Source organism: Microplitis demolitor, chromosome 4 (assembly GCF_026212275.2).
Source record: "Microplitis demolitor isolate Queensland-Clemson2020A chromosome 4, iyMicDemo2.1a, whole genome shotgun sequence".
NCBI lineage: Eukaryota > Metazoa > Arthropoda > Insecta > Hymenoptera > Braconidae > Microplitis > Microplitis demolitor.
This window is the reverse complement of record NC_068548.1, coordinates 2410517-2431848: the sequence shown is the minus strand read 5'-3', so window position 1 is coordinate 2431848 and position 21332 is coordinate 2410517. Positions and strand designations below refer to the sequence as shown.

General features: G+C 30.5%; 3 protein-coding genes across 3 annotated transcripts; 2 read left to right on the top strand and 1 right to left on the bottom strand.

The window, feature by feature from the left end:
• Nucleotides 1–502: 502 nt before the first annotated feature.
• LOC103570279 (annexin A13) lies at nucleotides 503–2715 on the top strand. Its single transcript, XM_008547973.2, has 6 exons — nucleotides 503–809; nucleotides 876–1310; nucleotides 1382–1534; nucleotides 1769–1945; nucleotides 2167–2345; nucleotides 2498–2715. Exons 2-6 carry the CDS (start codon nucleotides 881–883, stop codon nucleotides 2564–2566), a joined length of 1008 nt encoding a protein of 335 aa, XP_008546195.1. The 5' UTR covers nucleotides 503–809; nucleotides 876–880; the 3' UTR covers nucleotides 2567–2715.
• Nucleotides 2716–3273: 558 nt separating this feature from the next.
• Nucleotides 3274–5791, top strand: LOC103570280 (annexin A13). Its single transcript, XM_008547974.2, has 6 exons — nucleotides 3274–3376; nucleotides 3953–4418; nucleotides 4528–4680; nucleotides 4941–5117; nucleotides 5288–5466; nucleotides 5576–5791. Exons 1-6 carry the CDS (start codon nucleotides 3356–3358, stop codon nucleotides 5627–5629), a joined length of 1050 nt encoding a protein of 349 aa, XP_008546196.1. The 5' UTR covers nucleotides 3274–3355; the 3' UTR covers nucleotides 5630–5791.
• Nucleotides 5792–8387: 2596 nt separating this feature from the next.
• Nucleotides 8388–16199, bottom strand: LOC103570344 (dopamine receptor 2). Its single transcript, XM_008548054.2, has 3 exons — nucleotides 15010–16199; nucleotides 9826–9910; nucleotides 8388–8548 (listed from the first exon to the last, which is right to left on the bottom strand). The coding sequence occupies exons 1-3, from the start codon at nucleotides 16197–16199 to the stop codon at nucleotides 8420–8422; spliced, it is 1404 nt and encodes a 467-aa protein (XP_008546276.2). The 3' UTR covers nucleotides 8388–8419.
• Nucleotides 16200–21332: the final 5133 nt, after the last annotated feature.

Sequence of the window (21332 nt, the reverse complement as noted above, 5' to 3'; positions counted from 1 at the left end):
TTCTAACACAACTGTCTTAAAAGGAACAAAAAATCGGACAGGGCAACATCTTACGGAGACTTGGAAACTACACTTGTCTCACTCTGATCGTCCTTCTCCAGCTATCCCTACTCTTCCTGCACATTGAAATTCAATTCTTTCTCAATTCACATAACAGTAATCACGTCAATTCACAACAAAAAAAATTTTTTTATAGTTTTTTGATTCGTCAGAAGGGGAAGGGGAATAATTGGTTGCCATTTTTATGATTTTCAAATTCTTAATTTTAAACTTAGTTTATTTAATGATCTTATTTTAATTATCAGTCATTGATTATTAAATTTGTTAACAGTTTAAAAAAATTGATTTCGAAATACAAATCTCCACAAAATATAAAAAAAAATTTCACAAAATAGTGAACCACGAATAAATTAATGATTTTTATAATATTCTCTTAATTTTGTAAAAATATATAACAAACGTATTTACATTCAATTACTCTTTAAAACTTGTTTTTTATAAGATTGCATAAATATGATAGAAAGTATATACCTTAGTCGTAGATTTTTATAGGTTTAATATGTCGAAATTTGACTTCGGAATATTCACGACTATGACATTGACGTCATTACTCGCTTTTCTTCTAAAACTATTTTTTTATTATGTTTTCGTTATAAGTGGGATTTATTCAAAATTCACTGGATATCTGGCTATTCCACGATATCATCATTCGAATAAAACTTGTGTAACCACAAACAAGTGTAAACTTTTAGTGTTCATTTCTATAATTATTAAACCCGAGAACTAAGGCTTAACGGTTGATTATTAAGGTAAATTTGAGATTTTTATTTTTGTAGCTATACTAAACCAGCTAATTTTTTCATTTTATTTTTAAGCTATCATGTATCGATTAATGACGTTGACAATTATTTCCATTATTTCTGGATTATTTATTTTTCGACCGGTGCATTGTAAAAATCCATTTAAACAGGATGCTATTGCCATCCATTTTGCATTGGTTAAGGATTTTTCTGTCAACGAAAGTACTATTATCAATATTGTCACTCAGAGAACTACTGATCAACTACAACAAATTTCCCAAGCATATGAATCACGTTACGGTGAAAAATTACTTAATGACATTCGATATTACCTAACGGGAAAATTTGAAGAAATTATGATTTCTTTATTTATGGATGATACTGATTTTTATGCTGAAGAGTTATATAATGAACTTCGTGGATTTAAAGATGATGAAAAAGTTTTTATTGATATTTTGCTAACGCAAAATCATATGAAACTGCAAGAAATAAAAGATGTTTATACAAAAAGTAGTATTTATAACTTTCTGCCTAAGCTATTTCGAGTTATTTTTGAATGAACTAAAATTTATTATTTTTAGATTATTTAAATTCTCTTGAACATGATTTTCAAAAATTTACAACTAAAAATTCAAAGAAGTTATATCTCACACTGTTACAATGTGAACGAAACGAAACTATGGATATAAATTATATTCGTGCAGAGTATGATGCTCGTCAACTTTATCATGCAGGTATGATACACGTTTTTAGAATCTTAAAAAGTAAAACATTTAACATAAATTTTTTCACTTACTTCCGAGTCAAACTTCCGTGAAAAATTATAAAAAACCCTCGTCCAAAACGAGAAAAAGTGTCATGACAGAGCTGGAATGTAATAAGTTTCCCACCATAACAATTCATTTATAACTTTTCTAAATACGTAGTCTATTTTCACTAAATCATTTAAATAATATTTTTTTTTTCAGCCATATCTCAATCAAGTGAAGTAAACCCTGATGTATTTATTAATATATTGACTTCTGTAAGTTATGACCAACTTCGACATACTGTCATGAAATTTTTTGATATATTCGGAGAGCATATTGAAACTGTAATAGAAAAAAATTTCACCGGTGATTTTGCCCGCGCACTTATCGCAATTGGTAACTATCTGTTGATCTATTTATCATTGGTTAAAAAGTCTAGATACTTGTTTTCAAAATTTATCGACTCAGTCTCCGCATAAAAAAAAGAAGAAATTAATACATGCGATTGAATGGAATTATGAAATAAATGGGACATATTTGGCGCCAAAAAAATCAATTTCAAATAGATGTAGTAAGCAAATATTATAAGTTGTTTTATAATGGATATTTTTTTGCAGTTGAATATGCAAAATCAAGAGATGGATTTATAGCCAATAGACTCTACGATAGTCTTGAATATGATTTCGATCACCGTAGCCTTATTCGTTTGATAATTATTAGTAAAAATATTGGGATTCATTCTATTAGAGAAGCAATTCAAATACGCCATCGCATCGCACTTGAGTATTTTTTAAATGTAAAAATAAAGTCTTAACCTGTTCAATTCATAAAAATTATTATAAATTAAAAATATGTACCTTCATTAGCTTTTACACAGTCATCTCAGTTCTAAAAGTACGTAATCCACAATTAAAAATAGACTATTAATCATTATATTTTTTATTTCAGCAAACACCATATGGAGGTTTTCGAAATACACTTTTGACATTTTTGTTCCCAAACTTTACAACCTCATGAAACGTCAAATTATGAAGTAGTTATGGTGCAATTACTTTTTTAAGAGTATAAATAATTCACGGTGCATAGATTTTTAACTAAAATAATTACTTATGACTAATGAATGTGATTCTTAATAATGTGGATAAATATTTGTAATATAAAAAGAAGTTTTGATAATTATCATGACAGTAAATAAAATTGAATTATTTTGAATAATAATTGAATTATTTTTTCCCATTTTTTTCGGAATTTCCCTTAATATTTATTTCCGTGTATAAATAAGTCAGTAATTTGAAAAAAATTTTTTAATTTAACGTACCATGTCATTATTATGACTTGCTTTTTACATAATTATTATTGTTTTTTTTGTCAACATCTATTTAAATAATTGGATGTGGACGTAATTATATTAAGTGTTTGTGTTTAAATTTTATCGTAGAATTTATAGTCACATCGATAATTAAATATAAATTTTAACAATTACTCGGAAATAGTGAATCAAAATTGATGTATTATGAAAGAAATCATCTTCCGTGTTAGCTATAAAATAGAAAGTAGTCACCCAAAAATTCAAATTTGAAACCTTGAATTTAACTATTCACAGAATTATTACTCTGATGTAATTCCTAACACAATCTCAGATTAAAAGTTTTTTTTTTTTTGACATCTCCATGAAAAGTGGGATTTACGGATTAGGCGTTATCTATAGAAGTTTTTTTATAGCCACACCATTTTAACGTATACTGTTGTACTGATCGCAAGTCCGAAACTATTCCTCCGTATCAAGGATTGTATAATTTATGAACTATGGCCCACCAACATTTTATCGTAAGTTAATACTATTTTATTTGCATCGATATGTTAAAGAATAGCTTATAATACTTTTTAAACAATACACAGTAAAAATTATTTTGTAAAAATTAACCCAAAACTATGTATTAGAACAACATTTTGCATAAATTTTCGTCCTTTTAATATTATTCATTGGTGTGAAAAAATAACACATTAAAAATTTATGTTAAACACATGTAAGGTGTTAATTTAACATTTTTAATTGTGTTATTTTAATACTTACAAAAATTCAGGTATATAAGCTTAACAAGTGACTTCGATAAATTTAACATATTCTTTGTGTTATTTTAATGAATTAACACGCGGTCTGTGTTAAAGTTACATTTCAAATGTGTTAACACTTGTTTGGACAGTAAAACTTATTAAATGTTATTTCTGTTTCAATTAATATTTTTTCGTGTTAAAAATGAACTGATCAAACAACACTAAGCAGTATGTTAAATTAACACACGACAATGTTAAATATTTAACATAAAATTTTTAACACAGACTTTTTCTTTAATTTATCATCATCTAAATGTAATACTATAAATTTTTTTCAATCATTTCCAGGTTTTTATGTCCAAACAAATTTGGATCACGATCGCGTGTATTATTTTCGGGTTATCAAAGTTTTCTTCTAGTGATAAACTGAGTAATTTAGAAAGTTGTAAACTCGGGTTTTGTCCAAATAAACCCGACGCAGTAGCACTTCATTTCGCATTAGTAGCAGATCTAAAAGTTAATGAAAGCGCTATTATAAATATAATTAGCAACAGAACTGCCGATGATCTCGAAGCCATTGCTGTCGTTTATCAATCTCGTTATGGAGAAACTTTACTCAATGATTTGAGAGATCATTTAACAGGAAAATTTGAAGAATTAGTCGTTGCATTACTATCCAAAAGTACTGACTTCTTTGCCCAAGAGCTACATCATGCCCTGCGTGGATCAAGAGATGACGAAAATCTGTTGATTGATATTTTGCTTACTCAGAATTACAATAAATTACAAGAAATAAAACGTACCTATGCAATCCGTAAGTATGAGCTTTTGTTAATTTTTTGAAGTCATATATGTTGATACTTTTATTTGCCCATTCTCGTCAACAATTACATATTCATCTGATTTTTAATGTTTATTGACAGATTATCTAACATCATTAGAAGAAGACTTAGAAAAATATACTACAGGACATTTCAGATACTTATTACATGAACTTTTACGAACTAAAAGATGTGAAAGTACAGAAATAAATTATTCAACTTCAGATGCAGATGCTCGAAAACTTTACCATGCAGGTATGTTATTTATTCGCATTTTAATATCAACTAATAAACAATTTTTTTGATCATTGATTCATCGAATAGAATTTTGTTGTATTGTAGACCAGGTAGGCTATGAAAAATTATTAAATTTCTACATTGATCATACAAATGGGTCGACATATGACTCCAATTATGAAAATTAAATTTTTCAGACATAATTTCGTTTGATGTTAGAAGGCTCAACTAGAGTATTGAAATTTCTTTTTTAAATTTTTGTTTTATTTGTTCCATAGTCACGGCACAGTATGAAACCGCCAATGTTTATGAATTCATTAATGTCACAACATCTCGTAGTTATTCTCAACTTCACCAAACTTTCATTAGCTATTATTCTTTATTCGGAGAAAATATTGAAACAACAATAGTGACCAATTACAGAGGTGACTTTGCACGTGCCCTTCTCGCCATCGGTAAGTAATGAAAAATAACTGTCATTGGTTTTAAAGCGAAAATTTTTGGTCAAATAAAGTTTCTCAGTCAACTAGAATCTTGGTGTCTAGGGTCAGGAATAATTTTCAATTAAATTGAAACATATAATAGGAACTACAAATTTTTATTGAAGTAAAATAATTTTTTTCAGTGGAATTCGCTAAATCTAGAGATATATATATAGCTAAACGACTTTACGAAAGTTTCAACGATAATATCGATCATCGCAGTTTAATTCGTTTAATGATCATCAGTAAAGATATTGGCAATAATTACGTTAGAGAAGCTGTTCAACAACGAAATCATGTTGCTCTTGAATATTTTATCAGTGTAAGTTTTTTTAGTTTAATTTATTTACAATAAGGGATATCGGGGCATTATTATTTTTTGTTAAAAATAATATTAATTAACAATAATTTATTATAATAATATTCTTCAGCAAAAAACATATGGAAGTTATCAACAATTACTTTTGGCTCTGCTGTTTGCATAAATGTAAGTATATATATCAGAAAAAAAAGAAAAAAAAAAACAAGAATAATTCACACTTGCTAAATTATAATACTGTTGAGCCTATATTTAGAAAATGGAAAGTAAAAAATAAATAATATTTTATAACAAATGTATAAATAAATAAATTTTATTATTAAATTAATTTATGAGAGCATTATTTTAAAGATGATTCGAATTATTTAAACCAAGAGAAAAATTTCCCGGAGAAAAAAAAAATATATGGAAGAGGGGGAAGTCACCAGTGCTTAGCTGCAAGGAGCGGGAGTATTTCGATGAACGCCATGTGATGGCGCTCAGCCCCTTGAGGTGTCCCTCGTAAGAAATTAATTCTAGACGTTTTATATTCTAGGCGAGAATACTTTTTTTCTCGTCAATTATTAAGTTTTTACAAAAATATTATACAAAAAAAAAATTATATCTAAATATAAAAAACATTATTTTCTATAAATTAAATCAATTTTGAAAAATTGATCCTTGCCAGACGATTTATTTAATTTTGTTTATCGAAACATTCAGTACATTTCGATAGCATTTTTTTAAATGGAATTTCAAACTGTCTTCATTCTGTTTGTGAAATCGATAACATCCTTTATCTATGAATAAAACAATAAATAGAGTCACTTCCTTTTTTTTGGTAGAGTTGAAATCCTCAACCACTTTAATTTTGCTTCTTTGCGTTTGTAGCAATAAGAATAATAAAAATATAACAAAATATTATCTTTTTCGATGTTCATTCAATTGATTTTTGTGTCTTTTTGAGATGAGAGCATCGCCGGTGATAAATTTTGTGTATTTGTTGCAAACAAGTAAACTGTACCTGTAGTAACTGGACCCGCAGTGATTGTACCTGCTCCCAAACTCTTGTTTTCAAACATGGCGAAGAATTTTCTAAGACGGAAATATTTTCCCGCACATGTTGTAATTGAAATTATTAGATTTTGGGACGACAGTCATTGTTGTCGGGGGATTGGTAGTTTCGGCTGAGCAGCTGACATCGCCAACCCCGAACGCTGATGTGTTATCCAGACTACCGGTGCTAAGTCAGCCAGTCTTCTTGAAAGACTCTAGAAATTTGTGTACAACGCTAGAGTGTTCTTAGTTTTAAGGTTATTAACATGTTCTAGTAACCTTGCTGGGATCCGGCTCGATTCAAATTTCTGGAGCTCCTCTTGTCAGTGGTGGATGCTATTTAAGTTTAGCAGTTTATCACAAACCTACAGATGATCAGAATCATAAATTATTTATTTTTTTCAGTAAGACGAAAAATATTCGTGAAAATTACGATGAGTTACTAATTAACTTCTGAACTACTATTGGTGCCTAGTAATCAATTTCTTTAAAAGATTATCGGAAGTCATGTGTCAAGCTAGAGTAGTAATTATTTTTGTTATAATAAATAATCGAAGAAAGGTTTTATGAAAACAAACAATTTTATTTCATAAATATCAAAAATATATCAATCGAAAATTTACCATATTCTTTATTATATTGAAAACAATAAATACATGGAACGTGCATAAATAATTATCCGTTAAATAATACCATCTTCTGCTTCAGAGTTTTTATTACTTTACCTACAAATGATAACTTCTTAACATTTTTATCTTCAGTAATATTTACAATCAATAAGTTATTTACAGATGATACATAGAAAGAATAAATTAAAACATCACATAAAATGATTTTAAATATTTATTTAAATTCGTTATTACTGTAGTTTTAAAATTCTGTATAACAGAAAATTTATTTTTCACACCCGCATCTCAATTTTTTGCATTTTCATGCATCCAGATCATTTATTATAAAATATTAATTTCATAGCAAACAGCCATATTTAAAATTTAAAAAAAAGTTGATTTGATTATTGTGGTAAATTTATAATTTTTCAGACTGAATTTTCTCTCTCTCTCTCTCTCTTATGTTCATTTCCACTTACATTCAGTTATAATATTATTATTAATGTCTTTTTGCTCACTTATGTTTATTACATTTCTTTCTGGGGTGCCTATTGCAGATGTTGTTCTTACGATCGATACAACTAAATTTAGAGCAGTCACCACAACTATTACAATAACCGTTATTTCGCATTTCGTTTTTGGTCAAGTGAAATATGTTCATCCCTATATTTCAATTTTATCTTTTAACTGTAAATTTTATTTAAATTTATTAGCCGATATTAAATAGTCACATATGATTATTAATACATCTAAAGTTCAGTATTTGAAAGATGGAAAAAAAGGAATATTTCATTGCAATGTCACAAAATTGTATATTTTCAGTTCCAAATTAACAGGCATGAGACATTATTATGTATAAGTAAATAATAGAAACAGAAATCATCTGTGACAACTCAATCGGCTAATTTTTTTTTCTTTACATCAACAATTTATTATGATTAATAATTAATTTCATTATCTACAACTCAAAAAATATTAAAACATATTTATTTACATATATTGATTTAAATTGCCTATACATCACATTCATCCTCATCTTCTTCTGGTATAGCACTGTCAATTCGGTGTCTCCAATACTCAAATTGTAAACCTAAATCATCATTAATTTCATATATTTCATCTAATTCGATTTCATCGAGTTCGGATTCATCGACAATATCATCATATATATCATCGTTTATTGCTGTATTATCAACTGTTCCACTGACAATTGGTGATGGCATTTCGATGAAATTAAAATCATCCGTTAATCACGTTTCACGAAAACGTATAGCGCGATCCCGTTTAGGCCCTAATTTGGGCCCTGCCTGACGTCAAGTTCCAGAATTCGAAGACAGTGTACTTGATGTCGTTACTCCACTGTAGACACCTCCATCACTGCTTTGTGATACACTACTGTAACTTACGCTACTTGTTTGAGCTGGTCCAATTCCACCTACATACTGAAATTAGAATAGATTTAATTAGATGGAACAGGTATAATAAATATGCAGATTCTTTTGTTCTATTATTGAATATCTAAATCATTTGAGCGTTTAAATATTCAAAATTCTATACAGTCATGTGGAGTAAGTGTGCGCAAACCCATGCATTTGAGCCCGAAATGAATGGGTTTACGCACACTTACCCATAGCGCACACTTGTCCCACATGACTCTTTGAACAATGATGGAAATAAATTTAGTTAAATTGAAGCTTATAAGACGTATCAGTGTAATAGTACAGTTATTAGATTTACAAGTCAAACTCATTAGTCACCAATTTTTGTACGATGTTGTTTTTAAAACACTTTCGGGCAGTTAAGCGAGAAGAGGTATAATTTTAATAAATCAAAATGTACAAAGTATTTAAGTATATAAGAGTCGAAATGAAGTAACTTCATTGCTCTTCATCATATATTCTTTATTTTCACTCATATGTTTACTATGAATATCATGACATAAATTTGAAATTTGATCGGGTTATTTATAACTATTTAAACGTTGTACCTACAGGGTATACTGAACAGTTACTGTAATTAATTCATTAAATCTATTGACTATTCAAATATACTAAGGTTTTACTCATGCTACTCTTTAAATAATTTATCATACCAAACGTAATATTAAATATATATTATTATGATACCCCTCATTAAAAACCTCGATTGAATATGATTGAAAGTCTATCAGATTCAATCGGAGTTTTTTAATTCGGAATAAAAATGAACTATTTTATCTATCGAGGGTCTTAATTTTATTACTGACTACTACAATATACAATATTTATTTGAAATGGGTTTCAGTATACTTGTAATCATACCCGAATTTTCATCGACTGGTTTCTGCGTCTTATTTTTTTAGTCTGTAAATAAAACCAAACATTGCTTGTATTCAAACGATATTTAATGCTCTATTAATCATAAGTATTTTGTTAAAGTCCACTATAAAATCATTTTACAACTTATTGTTTTTTTTTTTTCATTAAATTTTTGACATATTGAATATTAGATGCCGTTACAAAAATATTGTACGATACCTACATATGTTTAAAACAAAATATCTTGCAGATTTTAACTGACAACTCTTTGAATTCAATGGTAATGAGACATATTGACAAGCTTCGTATAATGAACCATTTGTCAAACTTTTTATTCTAAATTATAACATTTTCAAAATAATTCGAACAAACTTATGAAACACTTCTATAACTTATTTAATTTTAATATTTTTAAATTTTACCTGACTAGGTTTGCATCTAAAGGCAGGTTGATATCTCCTTCTCATCTTCCTTGGACAGCAGACGCATAATATCCTTACAAATGCCCTAAAACAGGAAAAATTTATCAAATTAGTAATTTTGGTAATTAATTTATTCATAATCATAGTATATTTAATAATTAAACGATGTATTCATGTGGGGCAAGTGTGCGCAGTGGATAAGTGTGCGCAAACCCATACATTTTAGTCCGAGATGAATGGTTTTGCGCACAGTGCACACTTGCCCCACATTATATGACATTTACTAGAGTTTGCATATTTTATACTATTATTTCAAATATCCAGAAATATGTGCATAGATAAAAGTAGATGTATCGCAATATTTTTATTAGAATTTTTCATCGCGTTTTAAGAAAAATATCCATAAATTTAATTTAAATATATTCTTGTATATTAATTTAAAATTATTTTCTTGATTAATGTTATCGTGTTTTAATATTGAGAACATAACATTTGTCATGAATTTTTTTTATCTTGTCGCAAATTTCGTACGTGACATGAAATTTGCACAAGCACGACTATCTCATAGTAATCAAATATTATGTTCATTATCACAGCTTTTTAAATACACATGACCTTTTTCTCGCGCATATCATTTATAATCAATTTCATGCACTTTTGTGTTGATCTTATCCAGAGTTATACTATATCTCTAAACTTTATTACGCTACACAATTACTATTATAATCATTGCGTTTACAATTATTTTCAACAGTATTGCATAAAAATTTGGAACAAGTGATCAGTTGCCCAATATTAATAATGAGCGTCTTTTTGAAAAATGGTAACATGCTATCAGCAATATTAATCGTTAGTTGCATTATAGCTACCAGTGCAATTGTAGTACCAAAAAAAACAGTGCATCGTGTAGAAAATCCTAAAAATCGTGACTTAATTTACATCTTAACACGAACGGTATCCAAAAGCTTATCATGTTTAAAAAAATTTGTGAGTGATTTTTTCGACCAGCAATTAACTCGCATCACAATTTTATCTGCCGAATCTTGGGATACTGGTTTATCTGACATTTATATTAGAAAAATTTTTCAAGAACGTCCGAAATTTATTCTGTCAGATAATACAGCTTCCATGGAATATGAAGCGAGTTTAAATGTTATGGTGCTGCTATACGATCATCGATGCTTGGAAAATTCAACAATTGATTTCTTGAGCGTATGTAGACGTGGGTGTTATTATATTGTTTACTTGACAAAGGAGTTTATGAACGAAGAGGCATTTATGGAAGAAGCTGAAGAACTAGTTAAGATGCTCTGGACTAAAAAAATCGTGAACGCAGATATTATTGGCGCGTTAACAGACACTGTGTTGTTAGCAAAAAGCACTGATTTTGAACCAGTTCTGTTGCGAAGACCATCAAAACCCGTTTTACTTGGAAAATGTGATCAACATTCAGGGTGGACTATTCAACAAAAAGTAATGGAACCAATAAAAATGGATAACAGTACTGTGAACGTCGCTTACTTCAATCGAGAGCCGTATGTTAAAGTCAGCACTGATGAAGAGAAAAAGTTTACTGGTTTGGAAATATGGTTAATACGTATCCTAGCAAGATATTTGAACATGTCCGTAAACTTATCTGAAGTCGAATGGGGCAATGGTACAGACTTCATAGAGGAAATCAATGAAGAATTTACTAGCGATCGCATGATAGATCTCATTATTGGCGGACTATTGTGGAACCCAAATGCATTAACGGATTTTACTCAACCATATGCAATTGTCCAAGTGGTTTGGTTGGTTCCAATGCATACGAATATTTCATTACGCGCCCTCATAACCCCATTTGAAAACACAGTTTGGTACGCAGTAGGATGTGTCCTTTTGTTTTCGATCTTTCTCAAGTTTATTGTTTTTCGTGAATTGTCTTTTTTGGAACTTTTAGCGCTATTATTGGGGTACGGTTGGAATAAACAACCTACTCGAGATTCATATCGTTTAAATTTTATGTCATGGGTAATTTTTGGTTATCTGTTGACTCAATATTATTTAGCATCATTGGCAGGGCAATTGATGGCCCAATCGGAAGTCCAAATCGAAACAATGGCTGAACTGGTTGATTCCGGTATTCCATATGGAGGATTAAAGAGTCATCATCTGTTGCTAGGTAATTCGAGTTTTCATAATGATGATAATGATGATGACAATGTGATTGGGACGTTAGCAAAAAATTTTGTTGTTTTTGAGCATGATGATTACGAAAAATTGTTTCATGATTTAATAGACGGCAGGAATACAAGTTTCGCATTGGCAGTTACGTTGAATATGACGGCAACGGCTACAAAATTTCATGAAAATAATGTTCATATGATGGATGAAATTTTAACGAGCGCACCTCTAGCATTTGCCGTATGGAGGGGGCTGCCTTATTTAGATCTAATTGATCAGATACTGGTAAGATTAATCCAATCGGGAATTATAAAATATCTAGCAGGACTTGCTGTAATTGCTGAATTTGCTCATCATCATGACGATGATGATGATGATGATGATGATCAAGATGACACTTTTGTTGATTCAGAAGATCTGGTACCAGTTTTTCTATTATTAGGGATAGGATTAATGGCTGGTTTTCTTTGTCTATTTTTGGAGATCGTTACAAATCTATGTATCAAGAAGAAAAAGAAATCCAAGAGAAGAAGAAATTTGCAGATAAGAAAGAATCGAAGGATGAGAAATAATGAAAAAAATAGAAGAATGGGACGGATTGAAAGCATCCCTGTCTTGAAACCAAATGTTACAGTTGGGTATACGCATGGGTATAAAGTTCTCTGGAAAGAAGTTTAACCAGGTGATAGGGGCGAGAGAGAACAACTGAAATTATATATCGGGGAAAAAAGGCAGTTGTTATAAGAAAAAAAAATAACTACGGAATTTGCTATCTATTCTATCAGCAATTTGTAGTTGATGTCATAAAAAGGAATAAAATTCTAAAATATTGGCACGGAGGTACCGCTGATTGATAGGATTAAGTTTACTACATACCTGATTTCCCCTCGTGTTTTCTCTGACAGTTAATCCAGAAAATTCATTTTTATTGAATTTTCTCTAGTGTTGAGATTAAGTGGTTACATTTCATAACCTTTTTTTCCATGCAACAAAGTAATGAATTTTAAATTTTTGTGCACAGTAATATTTTCAGTGCATGTACTTTGCAAATTTTTTGTAATGTTATACAAATAGTATTTTACAACTACACTTCTTATGTGATTGAGTCATAGGCTAATCTCAATAATCAGACCTGATGATTAAATTTGTCTTAATGAACTGCTTAATTGACTGATCGATTAGATATCTAAGTGTTGCTAAGTGCTATATTGGATTGTCTGTGGTATGATGGGTATATAGTAACCGTTGACACTCGACATAAGTGCAGGAAGGATCTGTATATCGAACTCTATACATGTTAGAAGCGAGCCTACTCTATTATATATGTAACATATACCTCGAAACACTTTGCAAACGACTGAGAACCATCTAGTAATGCGTAAGATGTTACTAAGTATCATATTACATAGAACTATCATCAAGAAAGTAAACATGTCCATAGGACACATTACCATTTAACATTTTTTTGCAGATAACATGGAGTGTTATTCGCTTTTCAGTCGAATTCTATTAACGGGGGGTTAATACGGAGGAGCGCAAATTTCTTAGAAATTCCGACATCGAATGTCCCTTCTTCTTTAAAGAGTAAACTACAGCGCATGCGCTCTAACATGTACATGACTTTGGAGGGGGGGGGGGTCAAAATTGAGGGAAAGTTCCGAGTTAATGAAATCCGAATTAATGGAATTCAGCTGTATGTTAGAAAGAAAGTGAGATCTGAACTAATATTAGTCTATTCATGGTATTGTAGGAAAAAAGGTATGCAAAAAAATTTTGAAAAAATAAATAAACGAGTGTTACAAAATGAAAAATTATTTTTAATTTAATTTTCTTCTAAATGTTTATGTTTTCAAGTTTTGTATGATAATCGAAAAAATTTTTTTTTTTAGGCTACTTCTATATATAGATAAAATTTTTAAGAGGCTGCTTTTTTTGTCGATGTTCTGCAACCAAGGACAGCATTCGTCAGTTTATGGGAAAGATAGAGAAAATAAAATGTGGATAAAACACAAACATTTAAAAATATTAGTTTCAAACGCTAGAGTATCGATAGTAAAAAGTAATATGAGGATTCAGCGTATTAACGTCAATCAAAAAAAGACTTTGACGAGTTATAACAAAAAGTTACAGATACGGCACTACAGTAGGAAAAAAAATTGTAAAAAAAAATCACACTACTTAGTACGTCCATATATATTTATATTTATATATAGTGGTAGCGGTAAAGTCTCGAATCCAAATCTGTAAGTGGGTCAAGAGTTTTGCAGACTTTCTGCGTTAGAAGCTTGGCTTCCAATTACTTCTACTACGATTTCCAGACTTGGTGGCACCAGTTATCTAGACTCTACGACTAGAGGAGCTATCGAATTTCTCGATTACTTTTCTCACCGCTGTTCCTCCCATGTTATCTTATATTCACTTAAAGCATAAATTTAAGGTACGCTGACATAATGAATAATAATTTAATATTTTAACTATCGATTAATACTAAACTTATTATTCAAAACATAGGGGTGAGTGTACTCATGTACGCCCGTTAAAAGTTATACTTCTTTGGCGTGACTGAGAACAAAATTTTATTACCCATGAAAATAATTTATGCATATATCAGACTGAAAACAATAACTTCCTTATTTTTTTGAAAATTTTCTAAATGGGAATTAAAAAAAAACCAAAAATTTTTGTGATCCTACAAATTATCATTTATTTAGACTAGTATCCGACTTGTTTTCAATAATTTCTAGTCTGTTATCGATAAAAAAACAGCCTAAAATTTTTATAAAAATTCAGACAGATCAATTAGTCCAACAGTTTTAAACTCGAATGGGCAAACTCGATTAAATTTTACATGTTAATTAAATACAAATAAAAAGTAAAATTGAATAGAAAAAATTAAAAATTTATATTTAATTCAAAACAGATTATATTTTTCAACCCGGTATACCTTCAATGAAAAAAAAAATAAATGCATCGAAAAATAAAATGTTATGAAAACAAAACTATGAAATATAAACTAACCTTCTGAAATCACGGCTCCAACAGGCGTAGATAACTGGATTCATTCCACTGTTAATCCATCCCAACCATGTTACTGCTGCGGAAACCATTTCCTCATTCCAAATACACCTTGAACAGAATCCAGATAGTAAATTGACTACGAAAAATGGTAACCAGCAAATAATGAAAACACCCATGACAATTCCCAGTGTTTTTGCAGCTTTTTTTTCTTTGGCAAATTTTGCTAATTTACGTGATAGTGAAAAATTTTTTCCCAAATTCTGTTTGTTATTTATTTTTGTTGATGGTATCCGAGTGAGACCATTGTTGTGTAGCGTAAGTGGTTCTTCCATGTCTTGTATGTCTTCTGGGGTACTTGATGCTGTACGAAACAGATGTCTTGCATCAGTATTAGTGGCGCCCCCACGATGTATCCTTAATGTAAGTTCTAATTCACCAGACGCCATCATGACTTGTTTTGTGCCAAGCTTAAGACTGCGTGTTTGAATAACAGCAGCCCGATAAATACGATAATAAGTGAACACCATAACAAATAACGGTAAATAAAAGCTAATTGTTGATGAAAATATTAAATACCCCAAATTTTCTGTAAATGGACATTTATCTTTTGGCACTATTTCCGTACGTACAGCACGCCACCATGCTATCGCAGGAAATGATATTGCACTTGAACAAATCCATACAATAGCTATCAATATTGCCGCCCGTTTTCGACTCATACGCATGGGATAAGTAAATGGATCAGTAATTGCCCAATAGCGATCTAAACTAATTACGCATAGATTCAAAATTGAAGCAGTCGAAAACAAAACGTCCAATGATCGCCACACGTCACACCAATCTGTTGTAAATAACCAACGATTTTCTAGTACTTCATAAATTGCGCTAAATGGCATTACAACGAGCCCTACTAGACAGTCAGCGAATGCTAATGAAGTTACAAAGTAATTTGTTGCTGTATGTAAATAACGTTCACGGATAACTGCTAATATCACTAGGCTGTTGCCAAAAATAGTTGCCATCGAAAACAATATTAATATCACGGCTAATACTGCACGATCACTTGCTAAATCCCATAAATCGTCGGATGTTCGATTCACATTGTAAGTTAAATTATAGTATGTATAATTTAGGTCACGAGTCACCATCGACTCGTCCCAATTCAATAGTAATATATCACTTTTGTTCATCGTGTTATTAAATCTTTTGTTATCCAAAAGCTGACGATTTTCAGGTAAGTTGACATCCACTTGTGCTGCTGAGTTGTACATTTTGCTGCAGCATCATGGCAGCTTCTTTTATTTTATCATTTTTTTATGAGATGCTGACTGAATACCTGAAACAGGTGACATTTACTTAATATGAAATTTTTTTTATCATCTATCTTAATTATTAAGATTGAGTATATGAATAGATATAGAAGAGTGGGGCAAAATATACGCCCTTTTTAAGGGGCCCATTTTGCCTGACCCTTTTACATGAAATTAGAATTTATTGGTACCTCAAAAATGAAATTTCTTGTCGTTTATAGAAAAATTAAAAGTATGGTTAAACTAAAATTCAATTTTTTCGATGAAAAGAAGAAAATTAACTTTTTTTTCGAGTTATATTTTCTTTTACTGTAAAAATAGTTAACCACCTTTTTGTAATTTAACGATCCCCTTGAATTTAAATCAGTGTTAATTCTTATCGGAGGAAAAAACTAGTGCTCAGAGCAATCAACAACAGGACCTCAACTGATTGAGAATGCAAATGAATGAAAGAACGTTAAAAAGAAAAAAAAACAAAAAAAATGGAATCACCACTAATTTAAAAGCAATGGTTTCATCAGTTTCTACCCCCGACTACTCTCACACACACGTAAATTTTGGGTGTGTCACTTGATAGCAGCTATTTTTTTTTGAAATACGAAAAAAAAAAATAATTTTGACACTTTTTCAACCCTCAATTCAGATTTTAAGAATTTCAATAAATTTTCTGATTTTCCTTTTGATTAACTTGAAAAAAATTTTATATGTCTTCCTAAATTATGTTCCATGTCAATAGCAAAAAGTATTTTATAACGCACTCAATTCTCGATAGAAATATGGTCTGGCGATCGCAGTACGTTTTTCCAATGGCAAATGATAAGTAATAAAATTGAAAAGACGCCAAGAAAATTTTTCCATCTCCATTAATAAGGAAATTTGAAATTTTATCTAGGGAGCTTCTAAAATAAAAATTATAAGCTTGAAATTGTCAAATTTTTTTTCTACATTCTCTATGTATAAAAATGCGGATCAGGATTGAAAAAAAAAAATATTCGCTCTCGTGATACACCCTAATATACATGCATATATATATTTATGTATTCTTTTTTGATGCAAACAAATAAAGTGGCGTGATAAGGGAAGTATAGCTGAAACTTAAAAAAAAACATCACTAGATAATCTAATGAAAGACAAAGTAAAGTATTTGGTAAACATATTGATGAAGGGAGAGAAGAGTTAAGTGAAAGAGAGAAAAAGAGTGAAATAGAGGTGAGAGAGAGTATAGTCCGTGTACATAGGTTTGGTGAGGGTGACCCTTTCAACCGTGATCCGGCTGAATGTTTACCGCTACTTGATCAAAGCGGGTTCGATCTGACAGGTCTAGCTACTGAACTACAAGTAGCCTGCTGGGAGCGTTTCACACTTCAAGTCTATATTATACACCAACAGTATACAGTATACATGCTAGTCTCAAAATTCATCTCAATTTAAAAACGTTTAATGACCGACTAAAAAGACTCCGCATTGAATTTAAATAATCCGGGTCGGAAAATTTCATCTGTTTTAAATAAAATAAAAATTTCAAATTCTATTCAATTTTAATTTTATTCGTATTTAATTAACACGTGAAATTTAATCGAGTTTTTCCGACTATTTTTTAATTAGACTATTTTCAGACTTGTTTTCAATAATTTTCAGTCTGGTTTTGAATCTCTCAGACTCAAAACCTCTTTTTATCCAGACCAAAATCACTTTTTCTGTTTATAGTTTTTTAATCTGTTTTTGATCATTTTTAGATAAAGAACAGCTTAAAATTTTAATGAAAATTTGAAAACAGATCAATCAGTTCAAATACAGAGCAATCGACAGTGAAATGAAAACTTTCAGTAGTCGAGGGATTTCTGATACGATTTTTTCTCGGAGTCAATGTTGAAGCGCAGGTTCAAATTCGCGAGGTGTTAAATAAAAGCCCAGAAAGTAAGGCACACGGAAAATAGATAAAAATCAACCGAGAATCATCGTGACATCCAACCCATCTTTTGTTTTCCGATCGATTGACTCGATTAAGCTGGACACATTTGACGCTTCTGTGTCCGTTGACAGATACATAAAACATTTTGAGATAGTTTCAAACCACAACAGCTGAACAAACCAAATTAAACCACCTTATTCAGGATATTTTTCGAGAAAAAAAGCTCGAACAATTTCAGAGAAAACGTCAACTGACGATTTTAAAAATAACCATAGAAAAAGTGACGTTTATAATACGTTTTGGAAAAACATGTTTTATGATGTTCTAATGAACAAAATCAGATACTCTTTACAACTTTCTGAAAAGTTTTCTATCTGTTGATATCTTTATTCCAGATAATTTTTCTTTATTGAATCATTGTCTAAAGACATGATAACAGATTTTAGGAAAAGTATTGACCAATATTTGCAAAAAGCAATTTTTCATTCAGATAAAATTGCATTCCTTCCAAAACCTGTTGAATTTTGAATAGAATAATATAAAAAAAGCAGTAAATCCTATTCTACCTTCCAACGAAATACAGTAACATATAAAAAGTATCTGGTAAATTAAAAAATAGGAAAATAACTCAACGATATAATAATTACAAGTATTATGTTTCATAATTAGAAACACGAATGGATTAACAGTATAACGTCTAGTAGGCGTGACTATTCAAGCAATGGCTTAAATTCAACCTGCTGTTGACACTAGAATTGCAAACATGATTCGCAAACCGACTGGCTCTTGACATACAAACCTTGGATTATACCTGAACGCTTAGTATAAAACTCAAGTCTCTTAGAGTTGAGCTTAGCTGACTGTTGCAGATGTTATGTCATAACTTTGTCGATGACTAAGTAATCATTCCTCACTAAATTTAGCTATCGGAAGGTATGTAATAGTTCCTTAATAATCAATTTGTGAACATTGCAATGTCCAATCCTGTTTATTTAAAACCTGTGAGTAATTAAAGACGTCATCTGGCAGCCGGAATATAAGAGCTCATCACTTATTCATTTTCGTGCTTTCAGATAAAAATTAATTAGAAAAATAATGTCTTTGACGTTTATTAAAGTTTATAAGGTTAAAACAAGAATATTGTTGTTGAAGTTCCTCAGAAGGTGCATGCGGTGGGAAATAGACCACAGCAGTAGACAGGTGGTGTTCCTTTCAAGTATGCTGATCCAATAACGTATTTCAGTGTACCAAGCAAATTTCGAATCATTCCTAGTCCAGATGTATTCAAACCAATGGGTTTGAATGCTTTCTTTCTATAGCCGAATAGTCTATTCTATACTTTTTGACTCTGTGAATGATATTTGAATTAGCGTACATGATTGCCATGGTAGCACGTCATTGCTACACGGAGAGAAAATTACGGTAACAGTTACAATATATTATGGGAATGGTTCCCATACTGCATGGTAACCGGTTTTTTTCAAATGTTGATTATAGGAACGGCACCCATATATATTATGGTAATCATTCCTATAATTATGGGTATAATTCCCATATGGTATCGGAATAGTTCCTATGGAATTATGGTAATGGTTACTATAATATTATGGTAATCGTTACCTTTAATATTATGGGAATGGTTACCATAATATTATAGGAACCATTACCATATACGCTTAGAAATCGTTACAATGTGGTTACGGGATTGGTTCCTATTTGCTTATGGGAACTATTCCTATGAGTATGGTAATCATTACCATGATTCTTTCACATGCGATATGGGAACTGTTACCATAATGATAAGAATTGTTCCCATATTTATGGAAACTTTTCCCAGAAAGTATGGGTCTATATCCCATAATCTCAAGTAATCATTACCATAACGGTATGGGATGATATTTCATAAACGTACTAGGAACAGTTACTATTATTTTTTCTCCGTGTAGAGACAGTGACGTGATTTCGCCAACAATGACAATGACAAGGCTAGTTAGTAAACTAGTGTCTTGACTGAGGGTGTTGAAGATGGTGTTATAGATATTTTGCCATTAGGTTTAGTTGTCGATTTCCCATGACCAGAGTTCCCGCGTTCAAGCTTTTCAAGTTTTACAACCATTTCAGCCATGTCTTTAATTTCGGCAGTGGTTCATAAGTTCTGTTTTTGGATACTAAATTCTATTACATATAATCTTTTATAACTTTAAATGCTGATTTCTGCGGAAAGCTCTTCTAGCAATGAGATCAAAATCAATATTTACTCTATTTAAAAAATTTTTAATTTTCATAGTGGAAAGTTCAAAGCGAGGAGACGCGTATGACTCAATGATAGCCTTATAGATAACTTTTTATTCCTCGTCTCATGGTAGCCTAAAAATAATGTTGACATCCTGAGCAGATAATGCTCAAGGTACCAGAGAGCCAGCTCTAGCTATTGATAAGTTCTAAAGACCAATCTTCCAATCTTTGTTGAGCTTACTTAGATTAAAAGAAATAACCAACTGCTGATCAATAACGAGAGTATCCCGGAAGTCCTTTCAAATAAAATCTATACTTGAGATCTTTCAGGGTCTACACACTGAACTTTCTTCTACAATAACTTTAACTAAAAGTTATCATTAAATCTTTTTTCTTTTTTTTTAACTCTTCAATGAATACGGACAGCTCTACAGTAATTGCGAAATATTTTACTAAATATATGTATGCTTTTCAATTAGTAAGCAACCACACCTGCACCAGACGCAATTCTTATTTATCTAAATTTACATTTTACACAGAAGCTTCATAAATTAATAGAATCAGTAGAAATTAGTAATATATCGACTGTAAAAAATTTTTGGTGTGAAAATTTCTTAACGCAGCTTTTGTGTAAAAACTAACTTACTGTTGGTGTAATTAGGTGTTATGTGTTAAGATTGTTTGCTCGCTTATGTATGGGCTTCCGTTTATTTACGTTGGTCTCCTGTGTACAATAAGTTACCGATGTAACAAAATATCCTTTGTCCTTAACATTTTTTTTCCACTTACGTACGGAGATAATTAAATCTATGAGGAAAAAAAAAAATTTTCGTTCGTAAATTTTCCGTTGATTCAATTTCACAGCC